Source organism: Sceloporus undulatus, chromosome 1 (genome assembly GCF_019175285.1).
Source record: "Sceloporus undulatus isolate JIND9_A2432 ecotype Alabama chromosome 1, SceUnd_v1.1, whole genome shotgun sequence".
Taxonomy (NCBI): domain Eukaryota; kingdom Metazoa; phylum Chordata; class Lepidosauria; order Squamata; family Phrynosomatidae; genus Sceloporus; species Sceloporus undulatus.
The window spans coordinates 261,431,065-261,459,041 of NC_056522.1; the positions used below are offsets into that span (position 1 = coordinate 261,431,065).

The 27,977-nt window shown below is 40.3% G+C and overlaps 2 protein-coding genes across 3 annotated transcripts in view; both read left to right on the plus strand.

Annotated features, from left to right (window-relative positions):
• Nucleotides 1-27,977, plus strand: part of LOC121926322 (sodium/hydrogen exchanger 10-like) — a 587,624-nt gene that overhangs the window by 169,797 nt on the left and 389,850 nt on the right. The window lies entirely within an intron of this gene.
• Nucleotides 1-27,977, plus strand: part of LOC121924340 (SITS-binding protein-like) — a 60,378-nt gene that overhangs the window by 9,654 nt on the left and 22,747 nt on the right. Inside the window, exons 2-8 of one of the 2 annotated variants that reach the window (XR_006102572.1) lie at nt 1,775-2,219; nt 7,423-7,594; nt 8,706-8,913; nt 11,598-11,745; nt 12,306-12,509; nt 16,452-16,720; nt 18,937-19,073. Coding sequence is in view for 1 of the 2 variants with exons in the window: in XM_042455736.1 (XP_042311670.1) it covers nt 1,755-2,219; nt 7,423-7,594; nt 8,706-8,913; nt 11,598-11,745; nt 12,306-12,509; nt 16,452-16,720; nt 18,937-19,073 (1,603 nt within the window). In the remaining variant the exon portion in view is untranslated. Of the gene's footprint in view, nt 1-1,666; nt 2,220-7,422; nt 7,595-8,705; nt 8,914-11,597; nt 11,746-12,305; nt 12,510-16,451; nt 16,721-18,936; nt 19,074-27,977 lie in introns of those variants that run through there. The other variant, XM_042455736.1, reaches the window with a different exon arrangement.

Sequence of the window (27,977 nt, forward strand, 5' to 3'; positions counted from 1 at the left end):
CCCAGAATAAAATCGGAAAGAACAGGAACAATCTGGGATTTTTCCTTCAGTCTGGATGCACTCTCAGATAACAATACAATTAAAGTTTCAAAGTTGGGCAGGATCCAACAGATCAGATTTTTACTGAAGGCCTCAGGCCAGGCTGCTGCTACAATATAATGCAGCTCGCTTATAGACCTCATCCTGACTCTCTTTGGCCTCCAAGGTGCTGGTGGTTGAAGGCTGTGAAGTCCGCATGCAGTTTTGGCCTCCACTTTCTTCTCTAGTTAGTTTTCTAGTTAGTGGTCTTGCCTGCCTACTCCTCTTGGGCTCCTAGAAGAAAGGGTTGACAACATGAGATGCTGGCTTGCTGTAACCCACACTACAGTTTAGCCTGGAGATGTTTTGTGTGGAGATGTTTTGTGTGACAACAAAATATCATCAAAGCCAACTGACCTTGCCTATTTTATATTTATGAAAAGTTGATCTTTCTTCAGTATTTTAAATTCAAAATATTTTAGATAACTCTATATCTATATACCTATAGATAGATAGATATATTTGCTGCACAACAGAACAGAGAGCAAAGGGTTCTGTATCTGTTTTTAAAAGAAGTATTTAAAAAACAAGACATCTAGAGCTTCTAATCTCCAAAGCGTCTCGGCTCAATATAATAAAGTATATGGAGTGCAATCCAAAAACAAAGAGGAAAACGCAGCCACGTAGCCCAGAAAACCCACAGAAAACTATGGATGCTGGCCATGAAAGCCTTCGACTTCACATCATCCAGGGCATTTTCATGGTCAAGCAGGGACTCAAACCCTAGCCTTCTGGTGTCCTAGTCCAACACTCAAGCCACTACACTATGCTGGCTCTTATATCTACAGTATGATACAGTTGTATCATATTGTACATCTGAAAAGCTTTCCATTCAAAGGGTTAATCTCTCATTAACGTAATTTGACATTCAAGAACCTTTTGCTTATTTACACCACCAGGATGTGTGATCAACTCTCTTCATAAGTGTGGCCACTCAACAGACTATTATAAGTTACTTCTTATTTGAGTTTTTAATTTTTTAATTTATTTATTTTTGGCAACTATCCCCTGAGCACACGGGTTTTAACAATGCTCTGGAAGTGAACCAGAAGCTGCTTTGGGAACCTTTTGTGGTCTTTTGTGTTTCAAAAAACTTTGGCCCAAATCCAGACATGGCGTTCAATTGACTTTCTGCAGTTCCTTAACACAACTGGCCATCCGTGTCCTTGTTCAGCTAGCAACCTTTTTCTTATATAGAATCAAGGCTTCCCAGGGCCCAGGGGGTTTCTTTCTTGAGCTATGGACAGAGTTCCTGATTAGGCACAGTCTGACATGCAACCAGAGAAGCATCGGGACACTGGTACCTGGGCCAAATCTGGAAAGGGCCTATAGATTTGACGTTGCCACATCCTTGCAACTATATTTTATAGGTGCTCTCTCTTTTATGTTGCCAGTGCAGACCAGGCTAGAATAATTTCCCCATACTTAAGACTCTCTTTGAATAATGCAGTGAGAAGCACCAGCACAAGCTCTGAAAAGTTTTACCTTTCCTTGCAGCCTTTTTATTCTTCACCTCCCTTGGGCAGGGACAGTGTGGTGTTATTCATTCATGGACAGCAGGGGGGGAAGACGCAAATCTGAAAAGGGCTCCAGACAAAGCTCATAAAGGGGAGAGATCTGTGCCTAGAAATGTTGTGTTAGATCATTGCCTTTTTAAAAAATCTGCCTGTGGTAAAATGCCTCACAATCATCCCAGGAACCCAAGTCCAGTCCCAGAGGTGCCGTGGGACTCTGGGCTGAAGGAGATGAATGAGACCTGGAAAGGAGGGATTGCTTGCCTTGGAGTGGCTGTGTTCTTTGTGATGACCATTGGGATTATTTACTGGCAAGTGGTGGATCAGCCCAGCAAAAACTGGATCCTGAAAGGGAGCACCAGCGGGCTTCTGTGGGAACGCAAGGCTCGCTCCCTCATCCTACAGACCCTCAAGGAAGAGAAAACCATGTTGGAAATTCACATGGGAAGCTTCCCAAACATGGATGTGCCTTTCCTGAAGGACCTGTGTTGGCTGAACAAGACCGAGTTCTGCTCCACCTGGGAAGCCATGGCAGACTTGACCATCTCCTTGGGCCCCAGCCTTGCTTCCAACACAGACTGCTACAGCATCAATTGGAGTCCTCTTCACTGCCAAGTTAAGCTAAAGGTAACCATCTAAAGCCCCAATCTTTTCAGAACACTGTCTCACTTTTGTTGCATCCCAAGGTGATAGCTATGAGAGGGGAAGCAAAATGAGGGCATTGCCCCCCTCATAAGAATTCTGCCCCAATAAATGAAATTTTCCTTCAGTCCCCAAGCTTCTATCCGTGCAGAGAATGAGACACTGAAAATTGTGCATAATGCTCATATTTGCCGTGTTCACAGTCCCTTAGCATCTTTGCCTACCCTTTGCCTTTAGATAGCTAGACTGTATTTCTAAATGCTCAAGCGAAGTTTTAAGCTACTGTGATGCTACAAATTTTAAGATAGAAGGAAAATTTCATGGGAGCACAGAATTGTTATTTTGCAGGTATGCCCTCATTTTGCCACCCTCTGTATCTAAACACCTGGCGGTGTCTTCAGATAGCAAGACTTGGCAGATCTGCTTTTGCTTTATGCCAATGGTGGTGATATGAGCAAAGAGTGAATATCTGTCCTAATAGACCTGATTGCCATATGAAACCTTGGAAACTATACATGTAGAAGATTTATATTTCTGTGTTCACAATTTATGAAAATCCTGTAAAATACACATACATAGATAAATAAATAGTGGGATTCTTCTGCATAATTCCTCTGACAATCTCAAAGTGTAATCTGAATATTAAACTATATGCACATACAATAGAAACACAAAAGTGCAATAATAATACAGGCAGCTAAATCCTAAATCAATTCTAGCAGCACCACTGCAGTGCTGAGGCTCACCCGAGGGTAGACGATATCTGCTTATAAAACTGTTTTGAATAACAATACATAAAATACAGTGGTGTTTGAAACTAATAAGCTAAAAAAGATGAATTGCATCTTCTCCTAGTCAAGAAATAGTTATGGAAATTATTGATTATGCAATGACCATAGGAGTCCTCATGGCTGTTATCCTTTTTTTAAAAAAAAGTTTTGGAACAATTTTGAAAGTAACAAATCTCTCTTAATCAATAATGAAACCTAAGAACGGTCCTCTCTAGATGCATAAAGCTGTAAATATTGTTTTGATATTTTCTCAGTGCTAACCATATGTACTTGGAAATGTCTCATTGAAATGAATGAGATTTGTTTCCAAGTGAATAGTGTTATGATTCAATCCCCTAAATGTTTTATGTAGATAATTTGCAATGGAGCAAAGCAATAAATTTATGTATCTATTTGGATGTTTAGTGTTACTTCATCACAATGTGGGACAGAATAGTTTTTTAAACAGTTTCATTGGCTTGTAGCTATTTAGAGGCATACAAAAAGATATGATCCTAAGTAAACACCCCTTGAAATAAAGGTGTATTTATAAGTAATACAAAGACTTTCTTTGAGAATGCAAAACATGTTACCATTAGTGATGTGAGACAGAAAATGGGAGACGGCTTGTTTACTTTTAATCAAGCAGAATGTATATTTATGTAGTTCCAACACTGGTTTTTTTATTTGAATTATAGGTATGGAAAAATCCAAACCTGATTGAAGTTTTCTCAGTGAAAAAAGCTTCTGAGATCACTAGATGATCTGCCTGACTTGCTTATCTGCCTTCTCAGCCACTCTGTATACGCTACATATACCTGGTTTGCTTTAATTTACTGGTAACTGTAGTTGATGTTAATTCAAAATCTGTAGCACCAATATGTTTCATATGAAAAAGATCATTCATAGAAAGAGATAATTGCACTTCAGTATCCTGGAAAGGCAAAAACACGTCAGATCATTGAAATCATATTTAAAAGCCTTGATTAAGATAGTCTGAGTACTTCCAGACAAGGCTTTTATTGTGCAATTGCCCTGGTTGGTTCACAGAATCTTATTGATTGGGGGTGTAATTGGTATTACCAACAGTGCTCCATCCAAAAGTAGCCTTGATTTTAAGCCTGAAGAAAATCTTAAGTCAAAACCCCAGTGCATGGAAAAGTTTCTTTTTGGATTTTATTTCCCAGAATCCCTATGCTAGCCTAGGAGTCAAAAACAAGATAAAACCAAATTCTGCAGATTTCTCCATTTCAGTTGAGACAAATGTTTTAGATGAGTAGCACTGGGTCTTTTTTTAGGCAGTAAGTAATTAATAACAGAGTTCTAACTAAAGAGACCTAATCCTTTTCAAAGAACAGAGGTTTAGACATTTCCAGTCCAAAACACACTGCAGAAATAATCCAGTTTGAGACTGCTTTAACTGCCCTGGCTCAGTGCTAGGCAATCCTTGGAATTGTAGTTTATTTTTGCACCAAAGCTCTCTGACAGAGAAGATCAAATATCCCACAAAATTACAGTTCCCATAATTCCCTAGCATTCAGCCAGGGCAGTTAAAGCAGTCTCAAACTGGATTATTTCTGCAATGTGTTTGGGACCTTCCCTTGACTTGTATAATATGAGTGTACATGTGTGTATGTGTGTTAACAGAAATCTGAAAAGACCTTGCTATGTAGCATAGTGCAATGACTATATAAAATACAATAATCTGAATCTCAAATGTATAATGATAGTGACAGCTCTGTCTAACTGCATTAGAAGGCTGGAAATGCCTAGCAGCATTCAGATCTCTATCAAAGATTTAGCAATCATTATGGAGATGTTTGGACTGGAACGGGATTTTTCAACAAAAGCATTCACATAATAGAGATTCTGAGTGCATCCAGGCTGATTAAAAAGACTAGTCCCAGAAAGTCCCAGATTTTGTTCCTTTTCTTTCTGATTTTATTTTGGAGATCCATATATGTTTTGTTTATCCCAGAATATTTTCTGTCAGCTTCTGTTATGATCACAGACATTTTTTACCAGCTCCCCAGGCCAATTTATTTTAACCTGGTATATAAGTGAAAATAACAGGACCAAAATCTGGGACTCTTCAATCAGTCTGGATGTATATGTTATAGTTTTCTGAAAGATTTCCCTAAGCCTGCAAAACCTGGCCCCTCTTGTAGTGGAGATAAGTGTGAATTTCATGCAAGCTATAGTCAAAGTGTAGAATTTGCTACCATAAAAAGTAGTGATGGCCACCAGCTTGGCTGGCTTTCAATGGGGACAGATCCACAGAAGATAAGGGTACTGATGGATACTAGTCATAGAGGCTGCAGATTCCTTCCATTGTTTGAGGCAGTTATGCATCTCACTACTTGTCACTGGAGCACATGAGCAGGGGGTGCTATTGCATTCATGCCCTGCTTATGGACTTCCCATAGGGAACTTGCTGACCAGTGTGTCTCTATATGAATAGCATGCTGGAATAAATAGGGCTTTGTTCTGATTGAGTGTAATTCGTATGTTATCAATATTATGACATCTTCAGCATCATGGGGGTGGAAACAATCTCTGCCCCTCACTTTGTGAAATGAAATACAACTTAGCTTATATAAAATTAAAAGTATCTGATTTCATATGGCTTTAACATCTGTATTTAATTTCCTTTTTAAAAGTTCACACAGAGGCTGTTAAAGGATATCTTTGCAGGACTTGCTCAAGTACTGAGTTAGATGAGATGTTTCCTTGATTGTAAGGAGACATCTTTGTTGTATTGTACAAGGTGCAGTGAGAGTTGACGTGTTGAACAGATGGACATGGGGAACCACTGTGCTTTCTCCAGTACATTTATGCTGCAATATGTGTGAGTGAGAAGGTTCCACTGACAACCATGCAGTCCTTGGAAGAGGGATCCATTCCTTTTAGGGTCATTGTTATGGCTCTGTGTTCAATAACCTATAGGAATTTCCCCTCAAAACATATTCTCAACTTTCCTTTCTGATTAAGAAAGGAAAGCAAACCTAAAACTAGCCATTTGAGAAAGAAGTAATTTTCACCCTCCACTTTTTTGATTCTGCTGGAAACAAATTGTGTGATATGCAATACTCAGAATAAGACAAGGAGTCTTCAGCTCATTAGTGGTTGACTGAACTCACTGTGCAAAGGAGACAACATCACTGCTAATGCTGAGACTGTCAAGAATGCCAAATCCCCTTTGAAATGTGTCTGGGTCTTACCCTAAGAAGCCTTGTGACTGTGCTCTCATGTGGGAGGTGGAACTTGCCAACTCCCTAGCTTAGCACTGGGAATGACTTTGATAGGGCCTGGGCAGAGCATAGAAATTTTACTTTTTCCAGCTATAGTTTCCGGAATATCTTACCCATCATGTCCACTGATACTTTGGCTTTCTTTGCAGAAGAAGGAATTTTAACAGATATTATTTGTTTATTATTTGTTATCTGGTTGTGTGACAAGCGACCGCTTGCATACAACCATTAAAAGTACAGGAGACTGCTCCAGTTTTCAGTCTGGCACACCTCCATACCACTCTGTTTTCTGTGGAGTTTATTGCACTGGGGCTGATTTTGAGAGATTAAAGAGAGATTAAAGTGCATTCAAAGCATCCCACAAATGAAGCAGAAATGGCAAGTAATTGCGCAAATGATTATCACACACAATTGCACAAATAAAGTGATATTAGAAATGCATTGTCGCTGAAATCCTGAAAATAAAAAGATGCACATTAATGCTTCTTTGTGACCACTTTAGTGGCAGGTTTTGTGGGATATTGTGTGAAATCATTATGAATAATTATGCGATTTTTCGAGGATATTCACAGGATAAACTCCCGAGCTCCTTCATATGATAAACTCCTGTGAGGGGAATGGCTGGGGGCTGCCACTTTCAATCCCCAGTATATCCTGCCTGGGGAATTAGGCTCCTCTGCCTAGGGGAAAGTTGTCCCTGGTTAATGTAGCTGTGGCAGCTACCTTCAACCATGCCATAGAAGTGGAATTAACCTTTTAGGGTCTATACCTCCATACAGTGAGCAAGCTGGTTCATGTCTGTGTGAGGCCTTAGTGGGGGAGATTTGGTTCAGGATAAAAGAAACCTGTATGTTATGACCAAACCTTGGAAATGTTACTTTTTTAAAATAACAGTTCCCAAAATTTCCTAGACATTATGGGCACTAGGGGTTGTAGGCCAAAAAGTAATTTTTACAAGCTTTAGTTGTATTGATTATGAAGAACTGACAATGCTTTGGCTCCTGCACATCTGATAATATTTAGAGACCTCTCCTTGTATCTTTAGTATTGCATTACATTATTCCTGGCTGGGAATAGCTGGCAATGCTCAATTCCTCCTTGGTGATCAAAAGCAAATCTGGTCATCAAGTATATATACAATTTTCTCTCTAATATTTTCCTTTGCAGGACTGTTTTTCTATGCTCAATATTTCCTGGTATGGAGGAGCAACTGTGAAGAGCCAACACTGGCCTCTGAACAATGTGAAAATCAAGTCCCAACCATTCATTATCAGCAATCTTACCAAAAGCCCCAGTTCCTATGGATCTGTCCTAGAAAGGTACTTCTTGGGATCTACTGGTAAGATTGTTTGTCCTCACTTGATTTTCCAGCAATGTGAGATATTAATCACTGCTCTTTGGCTTGAAAAATGTGGATATAATGTTTTGATCATGAGAGGTTGGGTGGGGTTGAAACATGGTGGAAATACTCTCAACACCCCCTAGATATCTTTTTTTGCCACAAAAACAACCCTGGGTTGCACAATGCCTGCAGGCTGCACTTTGCTCACTCCAGATCTAAAGAGATTCAAATGGCATGCAGAGATTTTAGTACTTAATTCTAGTATTAGACATCTTATTCCATCAGTACACAGCAGAATGTCACTCCAGGCTCAGCCACAAGCAATATAATTAGCATTATTGAGTCATATATTCAAGACTTACTGTTTTGATTTTGACACACAGTAAACCCAAAAACAGAGCCACAAAGAGGTCTGCCATTGACTTAGTTGTCAACTAAGATAATCCACCATCTGTTGGTGATGGACAATTAAGGGTGCTTCTAAACTGAGGGCTCCTATTGTTTATGACTAAAAGGTACAGTACTAAACAGCTATGCATCTGCACTGCAGAAATAATCCAGTTGACACCACTTTAACTGCAATGGCTATGGCTATGGAAATCTGGAAGGTGTAATTTGTTGCTGCACCAAGCAGAGATTCCCAGAATTCCATAGCACTGAACCATGACAGTTAAAGTGGTGTCAAACTGGATTATTTTTGTAGTGCAGATGGACTCCTTGTGACATTTTTCCTCAATTTTTTCCTCTGGTAAGAATAAAAGTGACAGAAACAAAGGGGAAAGATGGGAAGAATGACCATCACCATTACTGTGGATAAAGATTAGTGAATGGGGCATTCCAAGTTGATGATTCAAGTGCAGTCTAGAGGTGCCCCAAGATACCACAGAGAAACTTGTGCCCTTGGAAGCAGAATAAACATCTAACAGAGATGTACAAGCAGGCTCATTTTACCCTTCAATGAAAAGATGGGATTAAGGCAAGAAGTGGCAGCTTTTATTTCTCACACGCAAATTCCAAGAATTACATTGGAAATGTATCTAGTGATGGATTCAGTGAAACACACTATCAGCTACCTTTTTTAATCCCCCACTCCCTCCTGTCTCTAAAGGGGTGACAGTGACGATTGCCTCCGATATTCCTATCTCCATCTCGATAGAGAGGAACAAACAGTTTTGCCTTGAGAGCCCCATTGGCACTGACATGGCCTCCCTGCAGTATACTTTGTGTGTCAATCCAAACATCACTTCTGCCCATCAGAAAGTGGGAAGCCAACTTTCAGAACAACAGAGAAGGCTGCCAGAGATGAATCTACTTCGGTAAGGAAAAGACAGGAAGGTTTGTAATAAGGCCCCACTCCAGTTGTCATGCACCCTTTTATGAATACCTTTGGAATCTAATTATTAATCTAATTTATTCATGTATATCAAGTGTGTGAAAGAGCAGCCATTGGGCTGTATGTGGCCATTTTTAAGCCCCTATGGGCTTCTAGTGCACCAACTTGTTGTTATTGTTACAAAATAATGTTCTCTGCATTTCCTGTACATGGTTTTAACTGTTTTAACTGTTTTATTGTATTTTTTTTAAAAATATGTGTTTTAGATAATGTAATAATGAGAGGCAGCATGGCATAGCAATTTGAGTGTTAGACTGCGAACTCTGGAGACCACAGTTTGATTCCCAGCTTGACTATGGAAACCCATTGAGTGATCTTGGGCAAGTCTCACAGTCTCCAAACCTTCTTTGGACAAAACTTGACAAGAAAACCCCATGATGGGTTCACCTTAGGGTCTTCATAAATCAGAAATGACTTGAAGGCACATAACAATAACAACAAATTATCTTTGAGAGTTTTAAAGTTTTAAATGGTTTTTAATTGTTTAAATTAATTTTATTGTACACACTCTAAGGTGTTAGGGTATAGGGTGCAACTATTTTAATACATACATACAAATCAAATCAAATAACCTCCCTCCAAGAGCTATCTAAATGGATATATAGAGCTACTTTATACTGCGGGTTTACTACAGATTATAAATGGGCATGTCTAACAATGATCCAGTGCATTTTTTCTTTTTTTTACAAAAGGCAGATGTGGGAAATTAACTCTTTCTTCAATCGCCAGCTCTCTGCTCCAAATCATCCACCAAATACCTTACACACATGCATACACAGACGCACACCACATCTATTTATTGATATGGTGGGCATGCTCCAGGGACAGAGGGCAGTCTTCACCATCCCCCAACTCCATGGGTCACACCAGTTGCCCAAAGCAAAAACAAAACTGAGTAGAAGTCCATTTCCGGTTTTGTACAACCACCACAAACAAGGTTTTAAAGGAGATTCCTGCACTGGTAAGCGGCTGAACTACAGGAACATAGGGACATGGTTACTTCCAACACCACAGTTCTATGGGAATTATCATTCTTGGAGGTTTCCAGAAGCAGAATTCCTGTTTTTTCCTGATTTTGGAGTCAGTTCAAAGGTGGCTGTCCAAATGGTGGCAGTTTCCACTTGTAATTTCATTCTTGAACATGTGCTTGTAGCGTTGCAAAATGGAGAAAACAGCTGGCAGAGTGACTAACGTGCACCTGTGAAAAGGATTAAAAGCTCTTCCCTGCTACACTATTTCTCCAGTCCATATCAGCCTCCACAAGGTTGTTGTTCCTTCTCAAAACATCCAGTCAGCGAATGGTTACACCTCTCTTGCCATGAACATCATCATTATGAGTGCTCAGTAGCTTGCAGTATAAAACTTCTTGCTAAGTATTAATTCTTTCCTACATTAAAAGTACAAGCATTTAGTTCTTTATAAATTTACCTGTTTTTAACACTAGGTACGACTTTGGTAGAGAGCCAGAGTGGTATAGCGGTTTGAGCATTGGACTATGACTCTGGAGACTAGGGTTTGAATCCCCACTTAGCCCTGAAATCACTGTGTGACTTTGGGTAAGTCACATTCACACAGACTCAGAGGATGGCAATCGCAAGCCCCCCTCTGAAGAAATTTGTCGAGAAAACCCTGTGATAGGTTCACTTTAGGGTCACTGTTAGTTTGAAACAACTTGAAGGCATACAACAACAAACCACCCTGGTAGTGGTATAACATCACTCTTGTGAACTCCTTCAAGGAGGGATGACATAGCACTTGGCCAACTACTGGTTGCTGTAGGACCTTTTGTGGCATTTTGAGGTGTATTAGCCATATAATTATTTATATACTCAAGCCAAGCACTGTGTATGGTAAATAATTGCCTATTTTAACTCCTATAAACACATTTGTCTGCCGTAATTTTTGTTGCTGTTGTTGTTAGCAATAGTAGTTTGGTAGTGATAGTTATTTACCCACAGTGTGACAGGTGAAGCTAGAATTCTGGAGCTGTATATAAAGTTAATAGTGAAAAATCTCTTGTGCTGGGAAAGCTACCCAACTATAGCTACTCCCAGAATTGTGGCTGTGGAATTTCTTGGAGTTGTTTTCCAAGACGTTAACATTTCAAGCTTTGCTGCTGACTATGGTAGCCCCAGATCTTTAGTCTTCATTGTGTGTTTTTACCCTGTCAGGTGCTGAAGTTTAATAACAGGAGGATATACTTCTGAACTGCCTTGAAACAGGTGGCTGATTGTTGCTCTTGTAGAAGGCTGAGGGGTATGACCTGTTGATCTGGCCCAACATGGCAATTCCCTTTATAAAGATGGAGTTCAGCCACTTATTTGCTCCCTGTAATTTATTTTGGTCAAATACAAATCCTCCCTTTCCTGCTACATTAAGAAATCAAATCCAGGAAACTGAATCAAATTAGGACTTTGAACATTTTATTCACAGAAGAAGCAGGGTCAAGAGTCTCCACACTTCATACTATTTAATATTTTCATAGAATTTAACTAGTTGTCCAGGTTTAACCTATAAAATTTGAGTCTGTGGTGTTCTTCTAATTTAAAAAAAAAATTGTGGCCCAAACAAACTGTGGTAAAATCAATGTGTTAATTATTAATACAGATTGCCTGTCTGGAGGTATAATGGAGCAGCAGATTCTGCTGCCAAAATGGAGCAAGGATTAAGATCTTTCTTCAATAAATTGCAAAGGCATCTCGTGGAAGGGCTAATCATTCTCAGCGAACATTCCACAACGCTACTTCGTAACATGGTATGTGGATTTGCAGAGGCACATACCATAACTATGAGACAAAAGTTTCATCTGCCTTCTTTATTTCTGAAATATTTTAAATTCTGGTATTCTATATTAAATTATTTCTTTTTAAATTCTTGGTATCTCTTTTTAAATCTTTGTATTATAATTTTCCATCTAGGCACTGATTAACCCCCCCCCCCCCGTCCCCCATATTCCACATCTCAGACCATTCACCTTAATCACTCAGCACTGAAGCACTGTTGAAACAACGGCTGGTCTAAGATGTTTAATTATAGTATTAGAACCCCTTTACCTATAAACAGGAGCTCTATTTAGCCTGTTCATATTTTGCTAAATAAGCAATTCTACTCTTTTCCAGCAATACTTCACACATCACTGCTTTTGTGCTTAAGTTCCAAATAGAAAGTAGGGAAAATTTGTCAAACATATGATCTGGTATCTTGTGGAGTGTCATTTTAATAATGAATGGATAATCTGTTGTGGTTCAGTTTTGCTTTCCAGTCTTTGTGACAAAATTATGGTCCAATAATGTCCTCTTTTTGAACTTTTCACAGGACCACACATATTTGCCTGCTGTGAGAAGAAAAAGGCTGCACACACTAAGACTTGACATGGACTATTCACTTATAAAACCTCTAAAACTTTCCATAACTGTGTCCCCTCATGCAAGCATCAACTCCCGTCTTTTTCAGATGTCTCTGCAGGAAGGCAAAGAAGACTTTTGGTTAAGCCATCATTCAAAATCGGGTGATTATATGGTACATGCCTAATGATCTTTCTTTCACTTGAACAGATGTATCTAGTGGTACCTGATGTTGTCATGAGATATAAGGACTCTTTGGCTTGGTGTACTTTAGCACAGTAGATCTTCATCTTTGATGTTCCAGTGTTTGAGATGTCAATTCCCAAGAGTCCCAGCCAGCATGGCCAGTGATCAGGGTTTCAGAAAGTTAAAGCACAAATCATCTGGAAGGCTAAAGGTAGCTTTAGTAGAGAATTAGCACCAAACTACACAAAGGTATGGGGCCCTGGCATAGCAGGGAGGGCATGCAGCTCAGAGATGGGCAACCTTTAGACAAGATAAAGTCTGTGAAAATTATTTTGTGGTCGGCAGGTTCTTTCTGCAATTCACACTGGCCCATGAGAGGAGTAGAAGACATAAAATGCTGTTTAAATTCTGGGAACCTGTGTTGTGGAACTGAACCCTGGTTTGTAGTCTGGGAAGTTGCTGCATGGATTTGAGCTATGCTTTAAAGACCCCAAAGCTACTGCACTAGGACTCCCTCTCATGAATACAACTGAGCTATGCTTTGTTGGTCAAGTGAGAAAATCGCCAAATTGATAAGAATAACATCTGTCCCCACCTCCTTTTATTCTGGCCTGAGCCCCATCTGCTGCTGGAGTTCATTTAGCCCCTGAGACATTTCCCCAGTTTGTAATTCAGCTCCAGGACCAACATGAGGTTCACCACTCCTAGCTTTCCACTTCCATGGTGTGCCATAACCTCAATTTAAGTCACTTTTCCAGAGTTGCTGTAGAGTACAGAAGGGAAAATATGAGACAAGCAAAGACAGGAAATACCAGGTCATTTAGTGAGATAACTTTGAATCAAAACACTCTATATATGTGTCTGAAATGCTTAGTGACAAACAAATAGTGGAGTCTTAGGTGTTTATCACAGAGAAGTTTTTGCAACTCAGATGCAGGGTGACCCCTGGTTCAGCCATGCAAATTCACGTTATAATGTGAATGTTGTATCACACCTGGTTGCCCTTCTGTTGCCCTTCCAAATCACGGGGGAATCGAATCCAAGGCAACTCACGTGATGTGGATTCAAGCAAAGGGTGCAAATTGTACAGTCAGCCCTTCTTATACACGGATTTGTTATACACGGATTCAAGCATACACGGTTTGAAAATGTTCCAAAAAAGTATAAATTTCAATTATCAAACCTTGATTTTCCATTTTTTATAAAGGACACCGTTTTGCTCTGCCATTATATTTAATGGGACTTGAGCATACACGGATTTTGTTATACACGGGGGATCTTGGAACCAAACACCAGCGTATAACAAGGGTCCACTGTATTATCACACTGGTGGGATTTCAATGATTCGAATCGGCACCCTTGCACATGCTCAGTGGGGATCTGAACGCATCGTGACCTTGATTGTGTGAATATTTGCCTCATGAATATTTCTGTGTCTTCTTCATCGCCCTTTTTTATTTTCCCTTCCATTTCAGCAATTTCAACACACACATACTGTAGATAGATGGATGGATGGATGGACATACATATCTGTATATTCACATTCACCCACATACACACATATATATATATTCCCAAAAAATGAGTTGCCCTTATAGTTGCCCTGAAAGTAAAAGGACAACCGAAAGGAAATGGGTGGAAATTGCAGCACCGCATCATGGGAAATTTGTAACCGGGGGGGGGGGGGGGGTTGCGGTGGTGTACCAGAGCAGAAGCAAAGTTGCATTCCACACCAGACCAATTCAGAGTGAAATCGAAGTGAGCTTGAAAGCGAATTCTGTGACTTCACTTTTTTCCGAATTCATCAAAATGAGGAGTCACTTTGGATTCACTGCGGAAGCGCCATGGAAAGAGCTCCCATAGAAAGGAATTGTGTGTGATAACACAGCACGTTATCATGTGAATTTGCATTGTTGGACCCACAGTCACGTCGGATCTGAGCTGCAAAAAGCTGCAAAAACTTCCATGTGATAAGGCTCTTAGTGACAGGTTTCTTGCCCACTAGCCATAGCATCTATAAATCTATGTCTCCAGGTCTTGCTTTATAGCTGTATATGTGCCTATAAGTCATATGTCAACGTATGGCGACCCCATTAATTTCACAGGGTTTTCTTAGGCAAGTAATACTCAGAGGAGGTTTTGCCAGCCCTTCCTCTGAAATATAGCCTACAGCACCTGTTATTCCTTCGTAGTCTCTCATCCAAGTACTAACCAAAGCTGATCCTGCTTAGCTTCCAAGAAGATGGTATCTGATGCCTTTAGGATATTTATATTTATTGTTAATCAACTATGTCTGTACAGTAACACTCACAAGTAACAATAGAATGAACAGAAGTTTGGAAATTCTTTCATAGTACATAGTTATATTACTGTGATCCCACTTTGATTGCTGTGGTTCCTTCCTACATGTGTTGTTTAGGGAGGAACATTTAGAATGCTTAGCCACAAAACTATGGTGCCATAACAAATTGTGAATCTCAGAATTCCTTAGGTTTCAGCCATGACAGTTAAGTGTATAGTCATAGCACCACAACTGCATAGTATGAAAGGGTCCTAGGTTAACCCAGTGTCCCCACTAGCAATGGGAGTACTCCCTGAATGAATTTCCCTTTAGAATACTTTGACAGGTAGGAAGAGAGGGCATTTATTTGATGATCTCTGCCATTCCTTTCTCTTGTTTCTAGAACTATCAACCATGCTGTTCTGGAGGGTCACTCAGTCTTCTGGAGTATATAGAAGGTGACACAGAGGATTGTAGAGAAGTGAGGAATCAAGGAAGGATTTCTTCCTTGCATTTTGACTTTGATGGGAGCTACACTGGAAACATCAGTAATTACTGCTGCCACAAGATGTGTCTGTCTCAAAAAATCTACAAACTGTGTACAGTGGGCCCTTGGTATCCACTGGGGTTTGGTTTCAGGACCCTCACTGGATACCAAAATTCATGGTTGCTCAAGTCCCATTAAATACAACGGTATAGTAAAATGATGTTGTTTATATAAAATGGCAAAATCAAGGTTTGCTTTTTTGGAATTTATATATTTTTAAAATATTCTCCAGTCTTGGATGCTTGATAAAAAAATATATCCATGGATATGGAGGGCCAACTGTATATTTTTAAGGCAGTCTCAGCTTGGTTTCCACTCCCCCCCCCAGTCTTTTCAAGGTTAGAAAAATACTTAATAGGATCAGAAAACCTTCCACAAATATAAGAAGTCCTGTCTACAAAAGGTAGAAACTAGATTGGGGTGAAAACCATGTTCCTTCAGCCATAAACAATAAATTGAGGACAGAGGTGGAAAACAGGAGTGGGAAGAGAGAGCAGAGGGGGAAACTGGGAGGAGGAGAGAGAAACTGGGACATTTTAAAAGCAGCTGAAAAAGTGGGGTGGCGGAGAGTTAATTGGGGTTGTCCTTGCCAAATCTGAACAGCTGTAGGGTAGGCAATACTACAGAAAAAACAACAACCAGGAATAGCTATATCAATTCATACAGGGCAATGAGTGGGTCTGAATACCCAGAAGGCACCCTATCTCATTTGACCTCAGAAGCTAAGCCTGGACAATAACAGCGAATACCAGGTGCTGCAAGCTCTGTTTCAGGGGAAGGCAATGGTAAACCATTCCTGAGTATTCCTTGCCTAAGAAAATCCTATGAAATTCCTGGAGTTGCCATAGGTCAACAACACAAACATACATCAGTTCCACAATATCAACCAGTCTGTTCAAATAATGCCCACTGCACTTTCCTTTAATGCAGAATGACCATGCAACCTCATTTCTGAGCAGATATTCTCAAAAAAGGTCTTCCTGCTATATTTTCAAGCACTAAACTGATTTCCTGGTTTATCTAATCTAACCATTGATTTGGAACACAAGGTAATTATCTAAAGCTCCCGCTTTGTCCTTCTGGTGTCCATTTTTCTGTTGCAGGTGCCACTGCTTACCAGGTGGAAGGGGCAGTTTTCTGCTCGTCTGAATGTAACCAGTCAAGCAGCTGTGCTCTGGTACATGGACCAAGTGAGACTCTTGAAGCAACAGTTGGGAGCAGAGTATGTAGCTTTTGAAGGTGGTGAAGGCAACTTATTTATGGAGCAAGCCATCCCACCTCCCACAGAACTCAGTGGGGACAAGTACATCTACATTCTGGCCATGTTGGCAGCTACACTGGGAAATACATCAATAATTAGTGCTGCCACAAGGTGCGTCTCAGGAAAAATCTACAAATCATGTATATTTCTAAAACAGTCTCAGCTTTGTCCCCCCCCCTCCAGCTCCCAGCCTTATGAAGGAGAGAAAAATAATTCCAAAGTCTCTGCAGCATTAGAAAATGCTTGTAAATACATTTGTGTGTTCAGGTTGCTATAAGGTGGGAATAGGGAGAGGCGATAATGATTATAAAAGCCTCCCTTTTCTTCTCTGTAGAAGAAAAATGCCCTCAGGTTCAATAAGAGATTAAAGACATTGAACTGGCTCTGTAATCTTGTAATCTCTTCTTCAGCCACAAGACCCATTAGCACAGTTCTTGTTCTGCAGTCACTTAGAAGTCAATTGACCACTACTGTTCCATACCGCACTTCACATGGTGCTGTTTTCCTGTTATGATTCGGCCATGACCATTCTCTCACACAAAGTGCATCAGGGCTATACCATTACATCAGTTAGATTTCACTTCATGTGTGTGGTTCCTATCCTAGGGAATCATTCTCTGCCAGAGACCTCTGGGTCATTCACTGGAATAACAGTCCCCAATGTACTCCAAGGAGAGGAGTTAGGGATTAAACTGGGTTCATGGAGCCAGAGCAGTTAAGGTACTATCAAATGGATATTGAACTGTATAGTACAGTTACACAGTGTTCTGTAAAATATCTTAACTTTCCTCTCCTAGCTCTACCAGTGCAGATCATCTCTGCTACACAACAAGTGTTCTCCCATTCCTTTTTGTTTTGTTTTCTGTGTGTGTGTCTTTCTTACTTTCTCTCAGTCTTTTTCATATGGCAAAAAGAGATGAGAGCATAGTGTGATGCTCCAGTCAGTGTTGCATGATTTAGTGAAGATTTTCAGATGACATCACAATAATCCTGCAATTATCCTGTGAACAAAGAGGAGTTTTCCAGCCGCTTTTCATTCATAGGACTTGTTATGTGCTCTCAAGGCAGCTTTGATTATTTGTTTGTTTGTTTGTTTGTTTTGTGGCCTTATGAGGGAGAAGAGACCTTGTTGTTAAAACTCTTCTCGGGTGTTGCACATTCAGGACCCTGTCTTCCCTGACTGAGTCAATCCACCTGAAATATGCTCTTCCTCTTCCATCAAATTGATCTGAATGTAAAAAAGAAAGTGATCTTACACTGCATGTTTGGGCTAGAATCTTGTTAATTTACCATGCTAATCAATTTACCTTTTCCAAGATTACACAGATATAGTGAAGGAACACAGCCAAAATCAGCCAGCTTTGAGCAATTCTGCTTCACCAATGCTTCACTGCTGTGGTACCCATGGCCTTTTCCCTACTGCTGCTACTGGTGTATTGGTTTAAACATTGGACTATGACTCTGAAGACCAGGGTTCGATTCCCAGATCAGCCATGAAACCCACTGTGTGACATTGGGCAAGTCACATGTTCTCAGCCTCAGAGGAAGGCAACAACAAACCTCCTCTGAACAAGTCATGCCAAGAAGATCCCATGATAGGATCACCTTAGGGTCATCATAAGTCAGAAATGACTTGAAAGCACACAGCAACAGCAACAATCTACTGCCTGGTGTACTTATGTCACTGTAGTGCACTAATGAGTTTCCTGCCAAAGTATACAAAGTATGTGTAGTTTATGTGAGAGCCAGTATGGTATAGTGGTTTGAATCTCCCCACTTTAAGAGAGAAGTTCTGGCAAGCTCCATTTTCCAGCAGTAGCTGGAGTAGCTGTAGCAATGGAAAAACACTGGCCACATACCTTTTTTGCTGCCCCGTCATTGCTTATAAAATCTCAAGGGGATTTGGGTTTTAATCAATATAGGTTGTTTGTGTGCCATCCTTTCTGTGGCCGCATCTACACCTCAGAATTAATGCAATTTGACACCAATTTAACTGCCATGGCTCAATGCTTTGGAATTCTGGGGTTTGTAGTTTTATGAGATATGTTAGCCTTCTTTGTCAGAGAACTCTGGTGCCACAGCAAACTACAAATCCCAGGATTCCATATAATGAAGCCATGGCAGGTAAAGTGATGTCAAACTGCATTAATTCTGCAGTTGGCCACAAAGCAAGGGCTGTAGGAAAAGCATAGATGGATATCCAGTGGCTGTGTCTGTACAGAATTCTTCATAGTTCATATGTAATACTGGATTCCCCTTCCCCTGAGTAAATACTGAGCCCTTAAATGTCTCTGATTTGATGTTTTATCTCTTTTGATTTCTTCTAGGGTTAGCCACCTTCCACTCTTTCTCCAAATGAACCCACGTCAATCTGATTGGAGCTACGCTGGTTTAAAAGGGATTATTCCATCTGTGCTTCACTACAGCCTTCTTGGCTACAACTTTTTCATTCCAGATGCAATAGGTAAATTTGTTTTATGATCTACTTCTCTCAGCTCTTTTCAGAATCAGTTTGATGAAGGCAGAAAATGCTTTCCTTGAGGGGAGGAGCCAAAGCAAATAGCAAGGTCTATGGTTCATTCCATGGGCTGGAAAAGACGATTTCAGCCCTGGGGAGTTGCTGCCAGCGAATTACAGCACTGAACTGAATCCATGGCAGGCAGGCAGGCAGGCAGGCATCCACCATCATCATCATCATCATCATCATCATCATCATCATCTATTTATGTCCTGCCTTCCTCCCGGAATAGGGACTCATAGCAGCCTTGAGGCTACATTCTATCCCCAGTTCCATTTGGCAGCATACCAAGCTCCTCCTGTCACCACTGCCAAAATTCTCACTGTGCTGATGAATGTTTGCAAGGCCAAAATGCCACCTGTTTCATTATATGCTTGATGTTCAGGGTAGTGTTCATCTTGTTTCAGAGTAGATTCAGACTTCAAGAAGTATGATTCTCCTTTGGAACACGGTATATACCTCCATGTACAATGTTTTTAAAATACCACACTGCTGAAATGTGATGGTGTGGCAGTAATTTTAGAGAAAACACACTGACATGCTACCAAAATCCAGCCATTCAGCAGCAGGATGCACTCCTCCCCTGGTTGGTTGGAGAGGACCCCCACCTCTTGAAATGCTCACCTCTGAACTAGAAGAACCAATGGTTTCACTTGGAACAAAGCATTTTCTTATGCTCCTACAAGCAGATGAATGTCCACTGTCTTTTCATCTCTTCATCAATGTTTATTAAAGTCATACCAAATGTAGATTTAGGGCATCCATTTCTACTGTTCTGTTTGGTGTCATATTGGATTTGACTTATTTTTTGTACATGAAAAATAGCCAATACATTTGGAAAAATTAAATAGCTTCATTCTTCTCCTTGGCAAAACCTTTGGGACTGATTTGTGGTGTGGATTATATCTACGTTGTAGTACAGTGACAGAGAACATGCTTTGCATGCTAAAGTTTCCAGATTTGGTGTCCAGGGAGGATCAGAATATATTCCTGTCTGAAATCCTAGAGAGCCACAGCTTGTCAGCACAGACAACAGTAAACTGAACCTGTGCTTCTTAAGCTCTCTGACATGGGAGACTGGCAGATTCTTCCCTTAGCCTCAGTGTGATAGTGATCAGCACTATATTTGTGTCCATTGGTTGCAGTTTTTCCTTTCTTTCCTGGAAGCTCTCCAGCAACCCACAACAGATAGCCTAGAGACCAGCAGGTAGCTTAGACAAACTAGTCTACAGACTCCCATTTGGATTAGCAGTGAGCTAGGAGCTTATCACATTAACTTTAAAACCTCCAGAGAGCCTCCCGCTGGAACCGGTTTTAAAGCTAATGCGATAAACTCTATAGGTAAACCAATAGTCTGAGCTCTCATTGGCACTACAGAAATAATGCAGTTTGATACCACTTTAACAGCCATGGCTTGGTGCTATTGAATCTTGAGATTTATAGTTTTGTGGGGCAACAGGGCTCTCTGACATTATTTGTGCAGTGCATATTAGACCTGAGTAGGTAAAAAGCAATTTTGTCTTGAGATTCATTGAATTTGAAGCTCTAAGCTGCTGATTTGAAATGACAACTCCTTGAAGCTTTTGGATGCCTCTGCAGTGTTGGAGGTGATAGAGAGGTAATTCAGCTTACACTCAAGCTGCCTGTTTGTATGTGTAGGAGTACATAGAGACAGGCATCCTCAGATTTCCTTGACTGCTATTTGTCTGCTTAAACAATGCTGACCTTCCATTTGACCTAGACTGATGCTCTTAGGGTTGGTGGTCTTATGGTTGTTGTTGTTGGTGGTGTTTGTTTTGTTTTGTTTTGTTTTGTTTTTGCTTCTTGTCATGTTTCTCTTGATCCTGTCAGGTTGTTCCCAGAGCAGGAGTGGGTATGGCTCACTGTGTCTTTAAGTCTTACTAATTATTTAGAACTAACATTTCTCTTATTTTTTTTCTGTATCATTGTATTTCTCTTAATAAGCATTAGCTTTCATACTTGAAAAAGAAGGCAGGCACTATGTGGTTATACTGCAAAGAAAACACATTATTTGATCACTCTACTATTTCAAAAGAAAATAGAAGAATAAGGAGAAATTTGGGGATGGAAAGAGTGTGTTGGTTCAGAGTGATGTTTGTATCTCAGATAGTGCTCAATTTGGTGATACAACATTTAAACAATTGCAAAGAGGAATTTTAAAGTTCATAAGGCAGGGGAAGAAATCAACAGTTAAATTTAAAATGAAGAAGAAGTTAAGGAATATAGGGTAAATGTGTTGTGAATTCTGGCTATAATGTCCTGATGGATTAAGGGAAAATATGTGGTTAAGAGAGTGAAACTTGGGATGCATCTGAACTGTAGAAATAATGCCACTTGACACCACTTCAAGTACTGTAGCTTCATCCTGTGGAATCCTGGGATTTGTAGTTTTACAGGATCTGCCAAAGAGTGCTGGTACCTCACAAAATGACAAATGCCAGGATTCTGTGGAATGGAGTCACAGCAGTTAAAGTGGTGTCAAGCTGCATTATTTCTACAGTATAGATATACCTATAGATAATGTTTTGGTTTTAAAGAAAATGCATATAAATTTTTTGTAAATTTTTTCCAAAATGTTCTATAGGTGCCATAGAATGTTCTAATGATTTATAAAAAGAACTTTTATAAAATTATTTTTAATGAGGTATTGTTGTGATATGATGTTAAAAATTGTTTAGAATGTATAAAGTGATTTTAAATGTTGAGGGAAAATGTTTGATGTCTTAATATATGTGGTAGATATACCGATTCAAATAAAGATATTAATATGTAGGTATGGGAAGGACAGCTATGAAAGAACTAGAGAAGATACTAAAGAGTAAGACATACAACTGAACACTAAAGTCAGAATCGTCCAAGCCATAGTGGTCCCCATCATCACATATGGATGTGAGAGCTGGACAGTTAGGAAAACAGATAGGAAAAGAATCAACGCACTTGAGTTGTTGTGCTGGAGAAGAGTGCTGAGGATATTGTGAGCAGCCAAAAAGACAAACAAATGGGTCCTTGAACATAACAAACAAGAAATCCCCCTGGAATCCAAGATGATGAAACTGAGGCTGTTGTACTTTGGCCACATCATGAGAATGCAAGACTCACTCAAAAAGACATTAATGCTTGGAAAGGCTAAGGGCAGTAGAAAGAGAAGTAGATCACAAGCCAGATGGATAGACTCAATCAGGGAGGTCACGGACATGAACTACAATACAGTACCTGAGGAGAGCAGAGGAGGATTGGGGGTCTTGGAGATGTCTCATCCATAGGGTTGCCATGAATCGGTGCCAACTTGAGGGCAGTTAACACAATTTTTAACAACAACATAGCTGGAAAGGAGATGTGAGGGGGGGGGGATTCCATTAAGAAGGAATAGACACTGGTATTGATAAATATAGTAGAAATGGATTTAACGCTTGATTTCATTAGAGAAAAGCTGTTGACAGTTAGAATCACAGAATCGTAGAGTTGGAAGAGACCACAAGGGCCATCCAGTCCAACCTCCTGCCATGCAGGAATTCTCAATCAAAGCATACCCAACAGATGGCTAAAGATTTGCAGGGGGAAAGGGAAAAGTGAATAGAACAAGTGATTTTGGATGTTGATAATTAATGAGAATAGATTATTGGAAGAAAAGGATTGGTAGTGAGAGAGCTATGAATGTGTTCTTATAACTGCTATAATGAAGATTGGAAGTAATATTTCTCTATTGGTCTTGTGTTTTCTTTGTTCTCTTTTCTTTCATTCGTTTTCTTTTTTTATATATTTCCTTTCATTTTTTCTTTTTTGTTTTCCTGTATTTTTAAACGTCTAATAAAAATACTGTTTAAAAAAAGAGAAAGACAATGGCAAACGCCCTTTGAATAGAAAACCTTATAATGGGGTTGTCATAAATAGAGTTTAAGGCATATAGTAACAATAGAGAGGGAGCCTCTGCTGGACTTTTGGTTGCTACTGGTTTTGTCTTTGACATTTGTTGTCCATGTTGCTCCCAGAGGTTCACCAAGGAGGAAAATTGGCCCCCAAACCCATTGAAATTGCTCACACAAACACCTTCCTTCCCAACACATACAATTCAGATTTTCTTTCCAGTGTGTAAATAAGTTTAACTAAAAGTTTAAGATTAATCAGGATTATTGATAGTTTCTGCAGTGAGTAACATACTTCCAGAGATTTATTTTACTGGCTAAAATTTTCTCTGGAATCAAACCTTGGAGATGACTATTTCAGACTGACCTCCTATAATCTTTTGCCAAATTAATGAATTTTAAAAAATTAAAAATCATATAAACTATTTCTTTCCAAATTCTTTTTTGTGTACCCTTTAGACATTTGACAAGTCAGACACACAGTTGTATACAGTAGGCATAGCCAAACCTCTCTGGATTGTTTAGGATCCAACAAGGCACTTATGAACCTTGCTTTTAATTTAATTGAAGATTCTTTTATCATAGCTACTTCATAAGATCCAAACAGCCAAATGCTGTTGAAGTGGGCTTTTAAAATAGTTGCTTATTTTGAGATTGATGCTGCAAACCACATTTGGCAGGATTAAATTTTTTCATCTTAAATTGCAGCCTGGAGACCTGAATCCTGTGTCCATAGTCAGGCATAACTGGAAACTTTTTGTCTCTTGTGTAAAATAAGACCTTTAGTCGTTACTGTATTTTTTCAAATATACTGGTTTCAAATCTGGGCCACAAGCCAGCCAAAGTTAAATACACTGAAGTCTTATTGATTTAACTGAAACATAGTTAAGAAAAAGAATAACTTGAAAATGCCATGCAGAGCAATTCTGTAGATGTTTATTAGGAAGTAAGACCATTAAGTTCAGTGGGGGTTATATCCAAGAAAGCATGCATAAGAATGCAGCCAGTTTATTCAGTTCAACTAAACAAGATCTAAATTCGCATAACTTTTGTTGGATTATGTCCTTGGATCTTCAGGAAAAGAGATACTGAGAGCCATGAAATCCTTATAGTTGTAACAGATGTTATACAATGTATTGAAAGACCATGTAAATATCCAGATACTACTGTGCATTATTATGCCACATTGATTGCGCGAGGTGCTTTGAAAAGACCAGCTTTCATCTTGCCTGTCTTGCTAGCCCTGATTCCTGGATAATATGGTGATTTGGATGCATCTATACTAACCTGTTACAACAGTTTGATTCCACAACAGTTTGATTCCATAATGGCTTTGTCAGATAGCATATTAGCATTTGTAGTTTGGTGAAAGGTATTTCGAATTTCCTCCTGGAGTTTGCTGCACTGAACTACAATTCCCAAAGTATCCCAAAGAAGAGGGAATTCAATCCCTCTTCTCAGAATACCTTTTAAATTATGATTCAGTAGAGTGACTAGAAGAGAACCAAGAGAACCAGCAGGGTATAGTGTTGGACTACTGCTCTGGAGATCAGGATTTGAATCTCTGCTCAACCATGGAAACCCACTGGGTGACCTTGGACAAGACATACTCTCTCAGCCTGAGGAGGGCAAGGGGCAACCTACTCACCCACCCCGGAAGAAATTTTGTCACGAAAACCCTGTGATAGGGTTGCCGTAGGGTTGCCATACATCAGAAACAAGTTGAAGGCACACAGCAACGACAGGGTGGCTAGAGCTTTCTAGCAGAGAATGTTGTCACCAAACTACAAATCCCAAGATTCCACAGGATGAAGCCTTTGACAGTTAAAGTGGGATCAAACTGCTATGCCTGTGTGGTGTTGATGCTCTTGTCATGTAGTGGTTAAATGTTAGACTGGGACATGGGAGATCCAGGTTCAGAGTCATCATGAAATTCACTGGTTTCCTTTGGGCCAGTCACTGTCTGTCAGTCTGACCTACTCCACAGACTTGCTGTTGTGAGGATAAAGCAATAAAGTGGAGAACTAAGTGTGTCATCCTAAGTGCATTGGAGGAAACGCAGGATAAAAATCAAACAAATACACAAAACATATCAGTTATTCATCAAAGTCACCACCTATTAATACAGCTGGTATCAGGAACTGTTCTTAGATTCACTCCTAATGTATGTGTTCGAAGCCTTTCTAGAGGTGCTTCTATATGGACAGCTCTCCATATTAACACCAAAGGGTACTGTGTCCTACTGTTATATCTTTCCCTTCTTAGGCCCCATTCCCACTGGCCCATTTAACGTGGGTGGAACTGGGTAGATCCAGATGCTCCTCCCCTGAATCTCTCCGTTAGCAAGTGCCCACTAGATTTGAGGGGCATTTTAACCTGAATGCCTTATCGGGTTTAACTTGAAGGCGCCTGTCATAGGTGAGTTTGCAGGGGCATCGGAAGTGTGATTCCCTCCCTCCTTTTTTTTAAAGAGCCATGCACAAAATGCCCCAAAGTGCACACATTTTGTCAAAATTTAAAACCTCTTTGTGTGTGTTGTGGGCATTTGGGTCAGTGCAGGTTATGATCTGCCCTTGGCCCCATTTTCAACCCCAAAATGCAAGCTAATGCATCCTGTATCCCCCGCTCCTTGCCACCCCAGAATGCCTCATACACAGGTAATAATAATAATAATTTCTTCACCTCAAAAATGCCAGAAAACGATGCAATTGCCATGCATTCTTTTTTGCTTTTAAAAGCAATTCAGGGCTACCCTGAAGAGGCAGTAGCAAAAGCATGTATCGTTTTGCCAGTTACCTAATTGACAAGAGCAACAAATGTAACGTTCAAATTATAGCATTGGTTCGCAAAGGAAAAAAAGTCTAGCCCTTTGCAACATTTCCCCTTTGCTGGAAGCCAGCAAATAGAAGGAAAAGTGAACAAGCAGCTAGCCATGTTCTATCCATATATATCTGCCTCAAGAAAAAAAACATGCACATATTTTGTCAAAAATAATTTTAAAAAATAAAAAGGGGGGGGGTGCCTGATGGGAGCTCCGTTCGTGCCCTGCCTTTGACCTGAACTGAACTGACCCTTTTCCTCCTGCTAGAGGAGCTTTGCCATTGCCTTCCACTGAGGCTGAGAGAGAGTGACCTGTCAGTTCCAACTGACCCATGGAATCAATTAGGAATAAAAGGAAATGCAGCACAGGCATTCTGACTGTAGCATCCTCATATAACACAAATAATAATAATAATAATAATAATAATAATAATAATAATAATAATAATAATAATCCAGGAGCAAGAGGAAATGCAAGTAGAACAAGCAAGTAACCAAAAAATCATGCGCATAAATTGTCAAAAGAGGCTGCTTCTGCTGCATCCATTTCCCTACATCCCCCAGCTTGGCCCCACAGCCCTATTTCCCTGGGCAATCCTCCTCCTCCTCCTTCCTTCCGACCCTCCCCTCCCTCTGAGCTGCCCTGGCTCCTTCATCCTCCTCCTCCTGCTCCATTATAGGATGCCCTCCATGGTTCCCTTCTTCCCAGGGCTCCCTCCTCCTCCTCCTCCTCCTCCTCCTCCATCATCCCTTTCTCCACTGCCCCCCACCCTCCCTCTTACAGCCCTTTGCAGCCCTAAAGTCACCCTGATTTCCCCTTTTGCCTCCTCTCAGCCTCCAGTCCTTCGTCTCTTTCCTCCTTCTCCTCTTCCTCCCCCTCCCCTCCGATGAGGGGAGGGAATGCTCTGACCTCTGCCCGTGCTCTGACCTTAATCCCTCCCTGAATTTGCCCCGAACGTGATCGAGGACAAGTTCATATTTCACAGAACCCGGGTCTTTTGAGAAAAGACAGATTTTAGCCCGATTCTGGATACCCTGGGGTAAGGGGCATTTCCTTGTGCAAGCCTCGACATGGATTGTGACAGAATCGGGCCCAATATGAACTTCACTTGGAAGAATCGATTTCAAAACCAGTGTAAAAGGTAATGTGAATGGCCCCTTAATAGATTTATTTCTGGATGAAGTTGTAGAAATACAGGAGACAGCTCCATCACTTACCTAGGCTAGTGCAGCTACAGGTGGGTGTTCAGATGCACACATACTGCCACGCCATGAATCCATTGCTATCACCTTGCCATTCTTTGTGAAGGATGCTCCCAGAGCCTGTAAGAGTGGAAATGGAGTGGTTGGCTTCACTCACATGGCCAGGTTCCCTCTTCTGCCCTTACAGGCCATGGTTGGGGCCTTCACAGAGAATGGTGGCAGCAACAGGTAAAGGGGCATATGGCTCTTTGACCTGCGTCATCTGAACAGGATGATACCAGGCTGGTAGGAAAATGGGCCTTATGGCCTGTGCATACAGCCCCAAGAGTCTGAGGTTGGGTGATTACAGGACAAAAGGCACTATTTGAAAACACAGTAAGAAAGCCATGTTGATGATTTCTCTATTCCTGTGTGACCCTAAGTATCACTACTGTGAATACTTTTTCATGTTGACTTTTAAAGAGAGATAAGAAAGCAACAAAAAAGCATAGTCCTCTGTTGGTAAACAAGTCTGTAATATTGAGAAGGGTTGGAGGAAAAATAATGCTTTTAAAAATAATAATAATTTCATAATAATAGAACTGAACCAACAGAACCTGAGAGTAAGTCTTCTCTCCCCGCTCCCTGCCCCTGTGATGTAAAGAAGGAGCATCTTTGCTATTCCTTGTTCTCAAAATGAGCTGTCACTTGTGATAAAATGTAAGGCTGTATTGGAACAGAATATTCTGTTTTGGAAAACAGTTTGCTTTGCCGCAGGAGTAAGAATTAGGTTCTTGATGTTTGAGGCAAGGTTTTTAATAAAATTCCCCCTTAACCCCCATCCCATTCTCTCCTAGCTTGCATCTAATATTTCATGCAGAAATCTGCCTATTCTTATTTACAGTAGCTGTTCCTTAGAAACTAGTTAACACTGCCTTGTTTTTTTATATCCCATTTTTGTTCT